We start from the raw sequence: 18827 nt of genomic DNA on the forward strand, positions 1-18827 counted from the left end.
ATGATTCTTCAAAAACATGAGAGTGAATGAATGAAGGAAAAATGACAGCTGTCTTTTTTGGGTTATCTATCAATGTTTTGCTAGAAAATATGCTATATGGAGACATTTTATATAGAGACATTTCGGTTTCAATAATTTATTTTAAAGGCTGTAAACATGCTGTTTTTGAAACATGCTATATTACTGCATTGTATTTGCTTACAGACATCAACACTTGCAGTTCAAAGATCCAGAAAAGCTTCAGACTGAAGAAAAGCATCAAGTGGCTAAATAAAGAAACAGTCAAGGTTGAAGAAAGACAAACATGAGAAAACTAGTTACCATTGCCTTCCTGCTCAGCTGTGTAATAGATGGCACCATCTATGGCCAGGTAACCTGCCGCAGAGCCACGTCTCGTGAATGGCACACTCAGCCAAAGAACATCAGCGTGAGGTGGACCCTCATGGAGAACACCTGCAGCAGCTTGACCCAGTGCTGGAACAGACAAACAGAAACAAATGGATACTTGTGGACAACTGGGCCATATCACTTTCCTCAGCTTTGCCCACTGGTCCTTCAACTTGGAGATGTGATGTTTGTTTCCGCTGACAGAACGCTGGAACAATATGGTATCCAGCTAATCAATGTGTCCAAAGAGGAGTTTGAAAACTGCTTGATTTTAGAGCCAAGAAACGAGCAGTTGGTGTTCGCCAACAGTATTAATGGTACTTTGCAAGTGGAATCGAAGTGGCTGGCGTACGGTATGAATTACTTCACGGTCGTCCATAGAGGCAGTAGTCATCTGTGTAGGCTTGGCCTACGCATTGCACTTCTGGTAAAGCCTCAGCACTGCCAGAGCTCACCTCTTCTTCGCCTGTGTTCGGGTAAAGGTAAATGCAAAGCTACATTTAAGGACGAATCATTTAGCTGTCAGTGCCACAAACAATTTTCCGGACATTATTGTGAGAACATTGATGGATGCTATGAACAGCCCTGTTTAAACGGAGGCACCTGCGTGAACAAGAGAACTGCCTACACAGATCGCCCACCTTACGAATGTCTTTGTCTCGCTCCATTCACAGGTGAGGAATTCTAGTTTACTCTGTTTAGCAAATATAATTTGAATAACTTAAAAGAAATATGCGGTCATGCAGGCTCAATACAAGTTAAGCTCCACTGGCAGCATTTATTGCATAAAGCAAAACTTGCAGTTACAGTTATGCAATTACAGTCTTTTTCAAATCATTCAAACAAGGTTTTGTCAAACCAACATTTAAAATGTTCTTGACGTTTTATTTCTAGTTGTATTCTTGTAAATGTACATTTATATGAATGTCAATTAATTTCAATACTTCCTTACATTCCAATTGTAACTCTGCATCCTGTTTAGTACCTTAAATCAAATTCAGAAATGTATAAGGCATTCTCAATTAAATTCAGAATGGTGCACAACCCTGCAGTTTAACATGCCATTTTAACCTTCAACTTAAATTGAAATGATATTTTGTTGTAATCAAAATTATGCCGCAAAAAAATGCTGTCGACTGAGCTTAATGTGAGCTTAACATTCCTTTAATGCAGAGTCCATTATGAATCCATGCTGACCTTTCAATCATAATGGATGGCGGGAGGTTTAATGGGTGTCCACCCACCTACAGAGAACAGCCTAGGTTCTTTGAAGACACTTATTTATTATTTATCTGTAATAATTGCAAGCGCTCCACATTTAGCACTGTGCAATTATTTCAAAACCAGAGCCCCTATGGACCATTTATTTGAATAGGCGTTTTTAAAATGACTTTATCCCACTGCCCCCCTTCAGTTTCCTAACCATCCCTAATTATTCTCATATGTTTTTGTGCCACCTGAAAGCATTCTTTAATTGTGTGATATTTAATAGTTTTCCTCCTACCATTTAGTTTTCTTTTCCCTGTCTTGCTTGTCAATAAAATTGGCATCCAAATGTTGTTTAAATGTTGGTCTCTTGGTGAGCACCAAGGAGAGTTGAGTATTTAAAGTGGTGTAATGTTGTCAAACTAGCTAATGTGGTTTGTTTTTATGTCTGCTGAATAATTCATTATACTTCTATGAGAAGCACTGGAGGCGTTCCCTAGAGACCACTGGGTACCATGTTATCACAACTAGACCAGAGTGGTCTGAGTCAAATTAAAGCAGAGAACTGAAACTGATCACAGATGGTAAATATATTTATATATATTTACAGGGGTGCACATAAGTGATGTGCAGGTGCGCATGCAAGACCAAAATAATAAATGCGCTGGTAAATAAGTTCAGATGTACCGACATGGTTTTGACAGCTGTTAATGCAAAATCACAGTTTTAGATCAACTAACTATGATTTCCATTTGAACTGAATGCATAATAAATCTGCCAGTTTCAGTGCATAAACTTACTTCCAGGCAACCCGCCAAAATAAAAGCTTGCTGATTTTAGGTTTGAAAATCTTACATTGAATCTACATTGAAAATGTAAATATTAGCATTGTATTTTTAAGTGTCCTATAAAATAATTGTATTTTTGTTTAATACTCTTTATATCCACTATGTGCAGTGTGAGCACCAAACAGACTGAAAAACGTATGTGCACCCCTGTATATTAGCCTATATAGATAGAAAGCAACAACATGCCACTCAGGTCCGTCTACCCCAAGGGTCTCATTTCTAATTTTACTTTTTCATTTGAAAACAAAATAATCAATTAATAATATTAATTATTACAGAGACCGAGGTCCACCCAACACACAATCTCACTCCTGTGGGCAACATTTTGAAGTTAAATTAATCTGGTGCACGATGAGAGTTCAAACCGATCACAAAATTGTATAATTTAACCAGTTTTAACTGATTAAATGTATTGACACCCAGATGAAATTGCAAAATTAAGAAGAGCATTCAACAAATGTGTTGACATTAAATTAATATTTTGTGCCATCTATCAATCTATGGTCAAGTGAGAAAAAAATAAGGATAGGTGGGGTATCTTACTCTAATCAATGTTGCTTTATTCAAAAACAGTTGTAATTTAGTTTTCCCATTACCATTTTACTGTTATGATTGGCTAACCTTTTCACACGTAACATACTTACGACCCAGCCTCATCATTCATAACATCATCTTTGTTCATAATATGACCCCCTTAAGATAGATAGACAGACAGACAGACAAGACAGACAGACAGACTTATAATTAAATTATGTAGGCTACTTACTCACCTAGTCAAGATAGTTTCCTTTTCTTTCTTCCGTGAAAGGCAGAATGTCCTTCAGAGCAATATGATTTTGAATGTCAAAGAAAATATCCATAAAAGTTAAGCTTTCAACTAGTTCTATAATCTTTGGTTGCTTTCAAATCATCCACTCAAGGGGCTCTATGCATGGCGGTATTTCCGGTGAAGGTCTAAGGATGCTGGATTACTTCCGCCGATCGTAGAGTCCAATGCTATACCGAGAATTTATATTGCTTTTTATACTCTATTGCTATACTAAAGAAACGTTAGTCACAAAAACAGACAAAACAGACACCCCTCATTTTGTTTATGCTTCTTTGTTTTTTATATTAAATAAACATAACTATATATAAAATTACATCTAAACGTATTAAAGTTTCGTTTCAAAGACGAGAGGACAGTACATTTTGAAGACTCTGCTATAATCCCGTTTTCCTCGGTTTTCCTCCGCTTTAAATCTCCCCAACCGGAAACGCAAGAGCATCCTTGCATCAAACGCGGAAGTTATGCGTGCATATAGCCCATTCAAAAATGGCGCGCATTTGGAACGTCATGTCACATGACCAATCGCGTCGGTGCGCGGCGCGCATTAACGCAAGGCTGGAATTTGAAAAAGCTATTTAAACGCGACGATAGATAATAACGTGAACAATGACTTAAATTTCACTCTACTCCTCACACAAAGCTATCGTACGAATTAAGAACGCTTGTGACATTGCTCAGCTCACCATTTCATGGACTACTTTTATGACACGGTTTTTTTTTTTTTTTTTTTTTGGCATTTACCACCCACTTCACTTGAATGGCAAATACAATGCCAGGAAAATAATACTGCATTGAAGTGGGTATTCTTTAATATGTGTTGATATTTACAATTTTTTGCAAAGTTCAAACCAGATTGCATTATATGAAGTTTTGTAAAATCAATATTTGTGTATTTGTGTAGTAGATGGAGAATTATTGAATGCAGAAAATTCTTCTGAAATCCTTTACATTATATAATTATATAAACCATTTTGACATAAGGCATGCAAAAAAAATCTGATAATGTACTGAATAATATGCATGGATTCAATATAGATAATGACTATTTTCACACCAAAGGTGTCAACTGCTCTGAAATCATTGGACATCAGAATTGCAGAAAAGGGTGCAAGGAAGGAGCTTGTGTACAGGTCTCAACAACTTCCTACAGATGTGAATGTTTCACAGGATATACAGGCAAGTATATGGTTACAGTTTTTGATTAAAATCAGAATAATTTTAGAAAGCCTCTGTGAATTATGCACTTCACAATAGAGTGATATTTCTTCTGAGGTCCAGTAATGCATGTTTAATTTTTTACTGTTTGGCTTCATTTGACTCATTATGTTTTGCATGTGATTAATGATGGGTCATTTTGGGTGCCTTCACAATGGCAGCACAATTATGCAAACTCAAATCTGAGTGAGGCGTTTTTTTTTCTTTCTATCTCTACTCGCATTAAGCTGTCTTTCCTAAGTGAAGAAGCGGATTTGAAAAATTGAACAATTGAAGCCTTCATATAAGAAAGTCTTCAGAAGATTCTTGGTGCATAAATGACCAATTATTTAATAAAGGCTTTAGCTGTGGCTTCATTTGAGTGATATGCTTAGGTTGATACAACTCATGAATGGGGCCTTTCCTGTAGAAAAGCAATGGAAATAAAAAACGTATGCTCCTGTGTCCTTTCCAATCTGTTTATAAGGCATGGCCGTGACAGGCGTGTGGAAAGTAATGAGTCTCATTTGCTTCTGTAAAACCATTGCTGGGCTAATGAGCATCTCACCCACAAATGTGTAACAAAAGTTTCATGGTCCCTTGGGTGTTCCTGATAATAACATCATGATAAAGACTCTGAGGTCCAGGTGGCCTTTGCTTGTTGATTAATTGACTTTTGTGTAGTGGCTGTTTGTTCAAGCAGATAGCAGCCTCTAATGTCATGCCTACAGCTTTAATGTGGAAGAAAAATGTCTGGTTTGTCTGACACAGATTTAGGACTATCCCAATCTATGATAAATTTTCACTTGAGATTAACCACTCAGAGTAAACTGGCAAAGGAACACTTTGCAATCTGCATCACAAGGCAGCATTTTTTTTTATATCTTACTCAAATATCAACTAACAATAGTGATATTGTGATAATATTGTAATTTTTTTGCATAATTACGCCAGTCTTCAGTCAGTGTCACATGATCCTTCCAAATCATTCTAAGTTTATTTGAAGTTGAACTTTTTTTTATTATCAATGTTTAAAACCGTTGTGTTGCTTAATATTTTTGTGGAAACCGTGGTATGTTTCTTTTTCTTTGATGAATAAAATGTTCAAAAGAACAGCATTTATTTGGTAACACTTTACAATAAAGTTGCATTAGTTAACATGAGTTAACTACTTTAGTTAACATGAACTAAGAATGAACTGCACTTCTACAGCATTTATTAATCTTAATGTTAGTTTCAACATTTACTAATACATTATTAAACTCAAAAGTTGTATTTGTCAACATAAGTTAAGGCACTGTGATCTTACATGAGCAAACAATGAACAGCTGGATTTGTATTAACTAATATTAATGAAGATTCATAAATACTGTAACAAATGTATTGCTTGTTGTTAGTTCACCAATGTTAACAAATTAAACCTTATTGTAAAGTGTTACCGATCAATTTAATGCACCTTTGAATAAAAGTATACATTTTATTAAAATACTGACCCAAACTACAGTATTGTTTTACATGGCTTAAGAGTCCAGCACTGCAGTAAGATGTGACAACTTTACAAGAAGCTCCATGTTTGCTTTTCTGTGAAGCTGACTGTTGGAGATTAATTCTTCCGGAAGTTTTCAAAAAATCTTGTTCCATGAGCATGGTTTTGAGTATCAAATCCCTGTGTCTCATTTGCCTTTATCGCAGCCACATATTACTAATGATTCACCTCAATTTGATGGCAGATAACCATAATAACTGTTGCACTGTGATCAGCACAGTCTCTCATTGCATATTCTTGGAGCACCTTGTAAGGAACTGAAAGTAACTGGTCTCCAGTTCTGCTCTGTTTGGGCACCCTGTGGGGCCAGCAGCTCTCTGGCTTTGCCCAAGCTGTCACCCCATTAATCATAGTGAAGTTAACGGCTGGCCCGGTTCCCGACTGCCCTTACGGACCAGAGCCTACACACACATAATAATGAGGCCCACTCGTGGGACACTTCAAATGAGATTTTCTTTTGATTCCACTCTCCTGTGTACCTTATTCAGTCTGCCAGTGGTTTTTGTATCCGCATGTTACAAAATTAATAGGATATGCCCTATTGGGTACACTATTAATTTTGCTATTCACCTGCCCCTTGGTTTTTGTGAAAATTCAAATCCTGTAATTGTCTCGTTTCTGAGTGATTTTAATAGCAAGGTTGGTTTTTGATTTAGATGGGTTTATATCTCAAGGTAGTACACAGCAGGGTGGCACTATCTGTTTCATATCACTGCTTTTATGATTTTCATCAACCTTCATGAAGTCATCAACCTTTATCAAACATTGAATCATGTTTCAATAGCATTACTATTTCAAAGACCTCCTGCAAGGGATTGTTGCCAATCAAAGGTACTGTAGTTCTTGTAAAAATAAAAGAATATAGTAAGCTTTTTGTCAAGAGCTTTTCATTTTCAATTTCCCATCGTGGATCCCTGAGAAACACTGCAGAGAGACGTACACTTAGGCTGACGCCCAATGGTGTGTCCTCAAAAGCAGTTGGGTGCCTCTGGAACTGATGACCTTTGTATCATCCCATGAGCTTAACACACTGGAATATGCTTTAAAAAAAATGAACGACAAAAGGAAAACGCAGTAACAAGGAAGATAAATGAGTTAGTTCCTGCTGAGGAATATGGAGGGGGGAGGGGGGAGGAAGCAAAAGCAAACAGAGAACCACTAGGGAATAAAATCAAATCATGTTCACCTTGAACCTACAGTGCTGCATAGTCAAGTCTAAATTTAACCTGCGAGGAGGAAATCAGACTGATGTCCCAATCCAGAGTTACACACGCAGCCTAGATGTTCTCGGTCTAAAACCTTCAGCCAGTATGATCAGGTTGCTTGTTTTATGGACGATGGGGACATAATTTGGGCCCTTGAACCTTCACATTAGTGAAGCATCCAGAGAAGTGGGAGAGTGAAATGAGCCATGGGACGCCACGCTGAGACTTTCATTACTGTTGATATGCTGGAGCAATTGTCCGCTGTCATTGCAGTTGTAAAGTTTGAACATTTGTTCTCACTAGTCAGAAGCGTACAATTATTATGAACATGATTTGGAGCTAAAGATCAGCTGTCTTAAATCAGATTATTAGAGTATTTGAATAAAATTTGAACATGATTTTTTCTACAATAGTTATTTTTTTAAATTAATTTGAATATGCACTGGTAAACAGAAGAAGATACTTTAAGAAAATAAGTGCTGATGTTTATTCATTTAATCGATCCCGTGAGGGAATGTGTTATTGCAAATCCCATCACGGTTGTGATTTAATCATTGGCACAAACCCGGTGTTAAGATGAACATCATATAGGTTAAGCAAAAGTAAAGAAAATCTCAAGTCAAACTACATAAATCAAACAAAAAACTAATTTCTGGTATCATTTTAGTATTTACACTTATTACACTAAAAAATTTTCCAACAAGTGAGTTGTTTCTATTCAGCAATGTAACAATGTTTGATCAGGTTTGATCATTTTGTATGGCTGGATATAACTATTATAAAAATTTAAATAACTGGAAGAACTGGTAAATAAACATTAATTTTACTGAACTTGTTTTTCGGTATTTCTTATGTCTTTTAAATATATATATATATATATATATATATATATATATATATGTATTCTTTTTTTAAGTATGTGCATTTACGTGTACTTACACTGTACTTGCCTAAGAAAGTACTGGGTAATATAAGGTAACTATTTACATGGGTTAAGTTTAGGTTCAGGGATACTACCTAGTTATTACCCAGTTATTGTAATTACTAAAATAAGTACATAGTGTGTACATGGGGAACAGGACTGTAAAATAAAGTGCTACCAATTAATTATTTAACATTACAGCTTGAATCATTGCATGGAGTCTGTAGTTTTGGGTATATGTAATTTAAATTGGTTCTAAATTTTATCCAATTTTTTGAAGAAAAAAAATGCAGTCACAAAATGAAAGATTTAATCATCAAAGTTGTTACGCACGAATGCTTGACAGAAGCATGTGTTTTCATTCATTTTAATGATGATCATTTGATATCCATTCATTCTCAACAAATTCTTGCATTGCAGGTACTTACTGTGATAGAAAGAGGCTCCTCTGCGATTCAAACCCGTGCTGGAATGAGGGTGGCTGTGAGGAGACTGCAAATCGATATGTTTGCACATGCCCAGGGGGTTTCACAGGCCTCAACTGTGAGACCACCACTGAGGTTGACAGCTTCTGCAAGTCTAACGGATGTGAACTGGACGAAGCCTGCACCATGGACAAACTTGTGAGTTTTTTTCTTTTTTTCTACATTGCACCTAATGCTGTTTTTTTTCTCTTTTTGGCCTGAGAGAATGTGATTAATTTGAAATGCCACATGCAAATTTCTGTGACACACCTGAAGCGGATCAGCCTGTGTCACTTTGAAGGTTACCATAACCATTAATAATTGTTTTGATAGCAGAATGGGCATGGCATATGTAATTTTTTTTATTGGACTGGAGCAAGTTGTTGCATATTCAGTATAGCACAATAAATGGAATTATGGGACGTTTGTGCCATGTTCACTTAGAAATGTTTCCCCAGATTGTTACAGTTACAGTCTGGTGTTCATGATCCATTACTGTAATGAAGAGATGAATTTAGAAGAAAGTGGGCCAGTGGCAGACTAATTGTCTTGTGTGACCTTCATATACTTGGTAGCGAAATTCAGCACATGCGCCTGTCCATTGCAGATTCTCATGAGGTACCTTAGTCATTTGAGAGCATGGACAGTAAAGATAGACTTTAATCTCTCTTTTAACACACATACACATACTCAGACACATTAAATTGATTTGTTTGACATTGATTTGGTCTGTCTGAGACATCCTCCTAAGAGAGCTCATCTGTATGAAAATGAAATAATCCTTCACGCCGCTCCAGAACTGCACCAATGCTTATGCCAGTGGGAGTCTCCGTATTACTTTCATCTGGGATTGTTCTCAGCTTCTATTACTCATCTTTGAACGACTGAGTCAGAAATAATATTGATGTACTGCTTATTCAGTTCTGGATGCTCCAGTGCTGGTTATTTCCCAGGTTTGGCATGATCAGCTCCAAAAAAAAATTATGTTCTAAGTCACTAATTTTGTTTGTCCTGTAGGCAGTCCAAGGTTACCAACAGGGTGCCTGTGCTGGTGCCAGAGCGGGTGTCCAATCTGGCCCCGTTCTGCACGTTTCCTCTCAAATAAAGGTGGTCTCAAACCAGGAAGCAATAACATCAGTCGTCACGGGACAGGATAATGTCCTCAACAAGTTTTTAAAACACCACAGTTGCATAAACATAGCCATTATGTTAAGGCTGTGTCTTAAGAACTAGTTAAAACAACTAGCAGTTGTATAGGGTTAATCAGTTTTACTTTTCGATATCAATTTAGACTACGTTCAATCTACGTTTTTATGTAATGACTTTAAAAGTTATGGACATTCTTAAAGACTAACATGCAAGACTAGCCTTAGCAGTTTTTGTAACCGGCCCAGCTGGAACTGATGCACATTCAGTTAATGGCCTGTTACTTTGTTGTCTTGCTGCTGTACAGTACAGCTACTCCAGTCGGTTTATTTTATCCATCCATATGAAATTGAATGATTTCTTTTACAAATATAACATCAGAATTTTTTATCACTTTTATTTTATGTCTTACAATTACATCAAGGCCAACCTCTGTGATGGCATTAAACTAATTAAATTACTTTGAATTGGGGGTAGGCGATATGACCAAAGTCCTATTTCACAATATGAAAAATTATTTCACGAGAACAATTATCGAGATATAGTTATTTTTTATTTAATTTAATTCGATTTTTGTTTGATAACAAAAATATGAATTAAACAAATTACGTTTTTGAGGTACAATAGGTTTATTTAACATGTAGGCTAATTTAGAAATAGAACAGAAATTGAATAATCAAATGTAAAAAAAAAAAAATACTGCATAGTCTTCACTGTATGAATTAAATATAATTATTTTCTTATTTAAGCTAAAAAAGTTATTCAGTCAAGAGCAATAAGTTATTTTAACTTTTGTTTGATTTGACACAGACAGCTCAAATTAGGTTTATTAGGCTGCTGTCACTTCAAGAGTGAGTGCATGGATCCAATATACTGATACACATCTGGTTTACATCTAACTTGTTACTTTCACTTGAGACATAACTGACTGTGAACATGAATACTCCACACAATGGGCATTTTGACATAATTGTGTGTGTATTTCGACCATTCAAGTGCAATAAGATGTAAGAGAGAACTGCTCAGACACACTTAAACTGCTGAGAGATGTTTAAATAGGTTCTCAAAACCACTAACAAATGCACTATGCTTGTTTGCTGCTGTGTTATATAGCCAGTTACATTGTTTGCGGCTGGGTTATATAGCCAGTTACATTGTTTGCGGCTGGGTTACAGTATTTAGCCAGTTACATTGTTTGTGGCTGGGTTACAGTGTTTAGCCAGTTACATTGTTTGCGGCTGGGTAACAGTATATTAGCCTGGTAATACCAGACTCTGGTACTTCACTTTGCTTCATAGACAGAGTCTGGAATGGCATAATAGAGAAGTGTTTTCTCTCTCGCTAGGGGGCGCTTGTCTGAAGTTTAAAATCATTGGTTACCCGTAAGCCAATCAGATAAGTTTATATATGAAGTATGTTATGTGCCAACACAGCCGCATGGAACCACAGACATCATGCATCAAACTCAAATCTATGATCGAACTTCCACTGTAAACCTGCTGTAAACACTTGATGATGCCAGCGAAATACCGGAGTGAACATGGCTGTAAACGACTTTTGCAGATTATGCGAAGTTAATCTACGCATCCACGGTACAATCAGGGCCTCTAAACTGATATTTGACAGTAGAGAGAAACAAAAAAATATTTGCAGCCAACTGTTAAAGTTAGGATTAGTTCTGTTAAACACAGCTCTTTGTTCATCTCGAGTCTGTCGGAAATGCTGCAACTTAATTGCAAGATTACAGCATGTCATGGCAACATTTAAGACCTGGAAAAGAAAGGAGACCCTGACCTGTCAAAAGGCTCCCCGGTTTCTCGCTGACGATCGGTAATAGTTGATAAATTAAATTTTTCCCAAAGGGAGTAGGGCCACAACATCACCTCCATTCAAAATGTTTAATACACACTCTTCTTGTTCGGGCTTCAGTTTGCTAATGCCGGGAATATTCTCCACAACAGAGCGAATTGCATCCGCGTCTCCATATCCGCGGTCGTTTTCGATTTCCCTGACCTAATCTTAAACTCGGCGCTTAGCAACTACGTCACAGCCCGCCCTCTGTTCGTTGATTGGCCCGGCTGTTTTCAGGCCAGAGGAAAACGGATAGATAGGCCGCTGTCTCAGACTGAGTACAGAAGCGAAATGAAATTGAGCGGAAGTACGAAGTCTGACGTAGTCAGGCTAACAGTATATAGCCAGTAACATTGTTTGCGGCTGGGTTACATTATATAGCAGTTACGTTGTTTGCGGCTGGGTTACAGTATAGTCAGTTACATTGTTTGCGGCTGGGTTACAGTATTTAGCCAGTTACATTCTTTGTGGCTGGGTTACAGTATCTATTTAGCCAATTACATTGTTTGCGGCTGTGTAACAGTATATAGCCAGTTACATTGTTTGCGGCTGTGTAACAGTATATAGCCAGTTACATTGTTTGCGGCTGGGTTACATTATATAGCCAGTTACATTGTTTGCGGCTGGGTTACAGTAGCCTATAGTCAGTTATAGGGATGGGTATTTTTCAAAAATATTGCATTCGAATATTCGGGCTCATAAAAATCGAATATTCGTTTATTTAAATGACGTTTAACGAAAAATACGTTATTTTTTAAGTTTAATTTTTTTTTAACGTTTTTGTCACCATTTCTGAACAAGCTTACAAGTAGGCAATATACACAACAAGCTTACAATATACATATCTTTTAGTTGAAAACATTAAACAGTAGGCCTATGTGTAAACAAAAAATATAAAAAACAAAAGCATTAATAAAAGCATGCTGAAGCAGCGTGAACGGGAAAAAAAACGCCTAATAAAGCAGATTGCGCCAGATATCGTATAGAACGTACAAACACACTCGAGTCAGCGTATGATTATCGTGTTTATATTGTTTCACGTTTATATTGAGAAAAAACAATAATATCCACATGTAGGGGCGCCGCCAGCAATTTATGCTCGAGTGAGAAAAGGCGCTTTGCTGACAGACGCTTCAGACAGAGACACAAAGGTAACGGTGTTTTAAGTTTCTAACAGCACTTTGCGTTTTCTGTTCTTAAACCGGTCTCCCTCAACGAAACTTAAAGCTGCAGTAGGGAGTTTTGAGAAAACATTGATTTAGCCTGAAAATTTGAACAAGCACAACTTACAGGTCCCACCCCCTTGCTCTCTGCTGCGCTACAGCCCTCCCTCCACAGCTCGTCCTCCACAGCGGAGCCTGTCGTGAACGCGCAGGCTAGTAAACAGGGCCACCGATAACAGCGGATAAAAAGTTATATGGCACATTCACTAATAGGGACTAAACGTCAATAATATGCTTTATATTGACTATGGCCTGCCCATACTTTGACTACAAACTTGGTCCTCAAATCATTATGTATTTTCCAATAGCCTACATGTAACTTTATAACGTTGCACTCTTTCTATAAGTTATAAATAGCTAGTAAGATAACGTTAATATAACGGTAACTAACGTTACAGTATGTAAGTAATTATTCTAGCAATATATAATGCTAGATAAGGTGTGCTAGTACATTATTTCAGCAACATGACAAGCCAGTGAATTAGCAGGTTTCAATTGTTGCTTAGCAGAGTGCGTGAAATTTTATCTACATGTTATTATCGTCATCAGTCTTTTTCCTTTTACCTCTTTGTTTTATGAGCAGGTGTCACTCGAGAATTGGCAGTTTAGGTTGTTTCTCCGTCATAAGCACAGCTGCAGCACGTCGGCAATCTTGAGTTTGAACCGGTTTGAACGACGGCTCGCGCTCCGGCGCTCGCGCTGTGCAAGAGAGGGGTGTACACGAGCGTGACTGACACTGCTAAGACACTCCTCTCGGCTCTGATTGGTTGTTTCTGAACGGGAGCGTGTATTTCTTGCAAATGGCAATAGGACCACTGGGAGGGGCCAGAGGAGCTTGATTTTTACACAGATTATCTGTCTCATATTCTACTGTCAGGACATAATGACAGTTTTAGCAAATACATGTTTTCAAAAGTTACCTACAGGAGCTTTAAAGGAAGTATATGTCTCAAAATCATTAAGCTATAAGATAAGTTATCATCTCGGATCACGCGGGGTCCAGCTGCGCTTACCTGCAGTCGTGATGCAGTGATGGACAGCTGTCTTTCCTCAGTCGACTGTTTGGATTTCATGTGATTTCTCATTGTGGTGATTATATCTCAGATTAATTAATTAATTTGATCAATAGTAATTCCATTTAGTAAGATCATTTTCAAGTCATTCCAAACTACGCGAGGCAGACGACAACATTATGTGATCAAATACACACAACTTGTTAATACACTCCACAGCGCCACCCAGTGGATTTAATTATAACTGCGAGTTAGTGCTTGGGATTTATCATTTATTCACTGCATTTACGGCTGGCAAAGCAACGTAGTAAAATTTGAATAGTATTTTATTTTTCGAATAATAATTACAGATCGAATATTCTAATATTCGTGCACACCCCTAGTCAGTTACATTGTTTGCGGCTGGGTTACAGTATTTAGCCAGTTACATTCTTTGTGGCTGGGTTACAGTATTTAGCCAGTTACATTGTTTGCGGCTGGGTTACAGTAGGCCTATATAGCCAGTTACATTGTTTGCGGCTGGGTTACATTATATAGCCAGTTACATTGTTTGGCTTTCAAATTAGTGGAAATGTGAGTTTGCAGATCCCCTGGGCCAAGCCCCAGCTCTGGCCAAGCACCAACGGCACTTGGTGAAAAAGTGTTAGGTGATGCAAATATAATGGTATTCAAGCTCACCTTAGTGTTCCAATTGACATGTAACCAACCCTCCCTGGGGTGTTTTGTTTCTTTTATACAGAATTCCACATGCATTTGTGTAGACCCGGAATGCTCGGAGCAGGCGGAGGTGTGTGACACTTTGCCCTGTCTCAATGGTGGCATCTGTGTTATTCAGAATGGCCAGTATCATTGCAGGTAAGAGAATTGAGAATACTTAATGCCTTGTTAGCTCAGGTCAACAGCATTAGCATTTCTGATAAAGGCTTTTTAATAATAATTTCTCTTGTCACAGCCTTAAGAAAACTGTGTTTGTTTATTTCTTTATTTGATCAGGGACAATGCACAAAAAAACATTAGTCTAATGACCCTAATCCCTTAGTCTTTAGGGATGCTTTTAATTGGAAAGTTGAACTTGAATGAACTTTTTAATTCAGTATTCCTTGTCTTACTTTTAATTATTCTTTAGTGCATGTTATTCCAATATCAGAGTTGTGGTATTCTGTTTTCATGTCCATGTTGCGCTCTTATTTTGAAGTTTGATAATGCTTTTCTCAGTGTTTAAGGTTTGCTCCCTTCATTGATCCAAGGTTTATGTTGTTAATCAGTCTTGTTATATTTGACTTCATGCTTTGCTGCGCATACTGATCTGCATTAGATTTGCAGCAGTGCATGGCGGTTAGAATTTTTGACCTACTTGAGACAGTGTCTTCACCACGTTACTATGACGTATGCCATTAAAGTACAGCTCAGTCAGCGCAGCTTCTCCAGAGCGGCTGTTCAAGCTCTGATGATGACACAGCTTTTTCATGATTGGCCAGACTTTCATGTTTATTCTGACACCTTCAATTCCCCTAATGCTCACTAATCTGTGTTTTTACAACAATAGAAATATTTTCATGCTCCATTGTGTTGTGTTTATCTAACTAAAACTAATTAAAAAATATAGACCCCACTTTATTGATATTTAAATATTATAGATTTATTTGGAACTTTATTTTTGGAAGCATAGTTTGCAAGTTAAAAGAACAGTGGTTACACTACCTGGACGGAGCAGAAAAAGGAAGCTATCAACGGCTGCAACCAGATTTCTGAGAAAGAAAACCCCTCAAGTGACTGCAAAAGACCTGCAGCAAGACTTGGTGGCAACAGGCACTGAAGTCTCAGCTTGCACAGTAAGGTGCATACTAAACACAGATGGTTTCCATGCCAGAACTCCAAGACTACACCACTACTGGCCAAAAAAGCATAAAAAAAGTTTGCTCAAAATCATAGAAATAAGCCACAGAAGTTTTGGGATTCTGTTCTGCGAAGCGATGAAACAAATCTGGACATTTTCGGCCCTATGGATCAGCGGTATGCCTGGAGGAAGAAGAATGAAGCATATGCTGAAAAGAACATTCTGTCTACAGTTAACCCTTTCACACGTACCTTTAAAATATTCTAGCTGACACCCCAGAGTGTTTTTTTTTAAGGTAACCAATATTTTAGAATGTTTCCCCATATTGTTTCCATGGCGACATGTCATGCTTGTCACGTGACACACTGCAATAACACTATGACAGATGTATTGCTTTTATTTCCTTTTTTATTCAAAATATTCACAAACTTGCTCACCATGTCATCAACTATCTGATATTCCGATTCTCAAATACGTGTAAGTGAGTTTTTGTCGTTTAAAAACCTTTATAAATGATCTTGATCTATAACGTGAGATGGGCGCCGGCATGTTTGTTTTCCGCAGTTCAGAGAGTCCTTTCAGTCGGATTTACAGCACGTGAATTCATCAGTTTCAGCACTGAATTCTCTGTTATAAAACCATAGATATCAGATCAAACAGTGTTGACGTGGAAACCAGGAGAAACATTGTGCCATGAATGAACAAGTTAAAGAAGTCTTTTCAGTCCACAAATCACCAACATTTAATGTAGTAATGCTAACTGTAACCATGGTATTGTGGGAAAAATTGTTGAATGTTTTTGTTGAGGGTTCGTACAATGTTTTGAGAGTGAAATTCAAGCATTTTTCAAAGACAAAAACATTATTTCTTCAGCTATCAGAGACTGTCCCCATTTGTAAAACTAAAAGTTTCAAGATGTAGGAAAAATAACACTTGGCAAGCAAATGCTTTTATTTAAAAAATAAATAAAATATATATATGAAATTACTGCTATAAAGAGTATATGGCAGCAGAGGAGCCAGCAGCCATATCACCCTATAGCCCAAGACTGGTTGCATACTGAAGCTAAGCAGGGTTGTGTCAGTACCTGGATGGGAAACCTCCTGGGAAAACTAGGTAGCAGTTGGAAGAGGTGTTAGTGAGGTCAGCAGGGGGTGCTCACCCTGTGGTCTGTGTGGGTCCTAACACCCCAGTATAGTGATGGGGACACTATACTGTCAAAAAGCACCATCCTTCAGATGAGACGTTAAACCAAGGTCCTGACTCTCTGTGGTCATTAAAAATCCCACCATCGTCCTTCGAATCCAGGGGTGTAACCCTGGCATCCTGGCCAAATTTGCCCATTAGCCCCCATCCATCATGGCCTCCTAATCATCTCCACACTGATTGGCTTCATCACTCTGTCTCCTCTCCACCAGTAAGCCGTTGTGTGGTGGGCGTTCTGGCGCACTTTGGCTTTCCGTCGCATCATCCAGGTGATGATGCACATTGGTGGTTGTTGAGGAGATTCCCCCTTCTATGTAAAGCGCTTTGAGTGCTGAGAAAAGCGCTATATACATATAAATAATTATTACTGGCTTATTAATAATTGGCCATTTCCACTTCCCCCGGTGTTGGGTACTTGGCTGGCGCCACCATCTGTAGAACTTAGTAGCACTGGTGCTACTGCCTCCACTTTTTTTTGAATAGCAAACCACTCATCTTGTGCATTTGGTTTGGTTGGCATGTCTGTGACATGTTCATTGTTTGTGTTAATCAAAGGTTAATCAAAGGTATTCATTTTACATGCTTTTGACAAATTGTTTCGTTATGAAACTCACATTTTGAAACGCTGAATATGTATGCTGTGATTGTGTGTGTTTCTTAGTATGTGATTATACTGGCCAAAAATAGGAATACAGTCTGTAGAGAGTGAAATGTTCATTATATTTCCAGTTTTAAGGTTCCATATTCAGCCTTTGACAGCTTTTGAATTACTTCCTGCTGATAATGAGGGAATCCGCCACAGTTTCGGCTGGGTTCACGGCTATGTCTTCTCTTGCTCCTGTTCATCTTTCTAGTTTTTATTAACAAATATTACTTGAATCAATACATTTGATGGCCCATCCGACTAAAAGACAAACGGAAGATAAGATAGTTGAAAGTGAAAAAATGAATTAAAAATTGAGAAAAAGATGACTAGAGGGTGATAGTGTGTGTAAAGAGAAGGGCAGATAAAAGCAATAGCAGTTGGTCACCTGGGAGTCTGTGTTAATAATTGAGTCATCTTGCCTTTGTGTCAGAATAATTTCACTGAAGTCTTATCACAGCAGAAGGAAGGCAAAGATCTGACTGAGGCCAAGGAAACAATAGGATATATGAAGTATATGTGCCAGAGGTTGAACATTTAACAGACATTCTTGTCATGCGTTTGCTTTAAGGGTCTTTTAATTCTCCACAAATGTCACCAAGAAGCATTACGGACATTATGACACACCAGTGACATTAAAAACAGCAGTAAAGTGCCTGCATTTACTGTGATTGTTACTATGTGCCATTCCCCCCCCCCCCCCCCCCCCCCCCCTCTTAGAATCTATTTTTATATGTGGCTAAAGTTAATGTCATCTTCCTGTAGATGCCTACAAGGTTTTTCTGGGAAGAACTGTGAAGAAATAATTGACTTCTGCAAGCTGCTCAGTGTTAACTGCCTGAATGAGGGATTGTGTCTCAACCTAGTTGGAGGATATAATGTAAGTAACCTAATTTTTGCAGTGGTTTATTTGCACATAAAAATTAATTTCAGATAACATACATTTGTTATATTACTCCATTAAAGTGAAGTTAAATGAGAACTTGTGGATTAGAAGAGATGTTTGCTGTGGTGTTAGGAAGTTGGTGGAGAAATGTTGTCTATATACACTCACCGGCCATTTTATTAGGTACACCTTGCTCGTACTGGTTGGATTGCCTTTTGACTTCCGAACCTCCTCATGACATAGATTCAACAAGGTGCTGGAAACATTCCTCCGAGATTTTGGTGCAGATTGACATGACAGCATCACACAGTTGCTGCAGATTTGACGGCTACACATCCATGATGCGAATCTCCAGTTCCACCACACCCCAATGGTGCTCTATTGGATTGAGACCTGGTTACTCTGGAGGCCATTTGAATAT

The 18827-nt window shown here is 37.8% G+C and overlaps 1 protein-coding gene across 1 annotated transcript in view; it reads left to right on the forward strand.

The window, feature by feature from the left end:
- The first annotated feature begins 209 nt into the window (after nt 1–209).
- Nucleotides 210–18827, forward strand: part of eys (eyes shut homolog) — a 323611-nt gene continuing 304993 nt past the window's right edge. Inside the window, exons 1-5 of the mRNA XM_056254896.1 lie at nt 210–1061; nt 4330–4446; nt 8558–8760; nt 14574–14689; nt 18286–18400. Of these exons, the coding sequence (XP_056110871.1) occupies nt 305–1061; nt 4330–4446; nt 8558–8760; nt 14574–14689; nt 18286–18400 (1308 nt within the window). The 5' untranslated portion in view covers nt 210–304. The remainder of the gene's footprint in view (nt 1062–4329; nt 4447–8557; nt 8761–14573; nt 14690–18285; nt 18401–18827) is intronic.

The sequence above is a fragment of the Rhinichthys klamathensis genome, unplaced genomic scaffold, assembly GCF_029890125.1.
Source record: "Rhinichthys klamathensis goyatoka isolate OS25496 unplaced genomic scaffold, OSU_Roscu_1.1 h1tg000115l_1, whole genome shotgun sequence".
Lineage (NCBI taxonomy): Eukaryota > Metazoa > Chordata > Actinopteri > Cypriniformes > Leuciscidae > Rhinichthys > Rhinichthys klamathensis.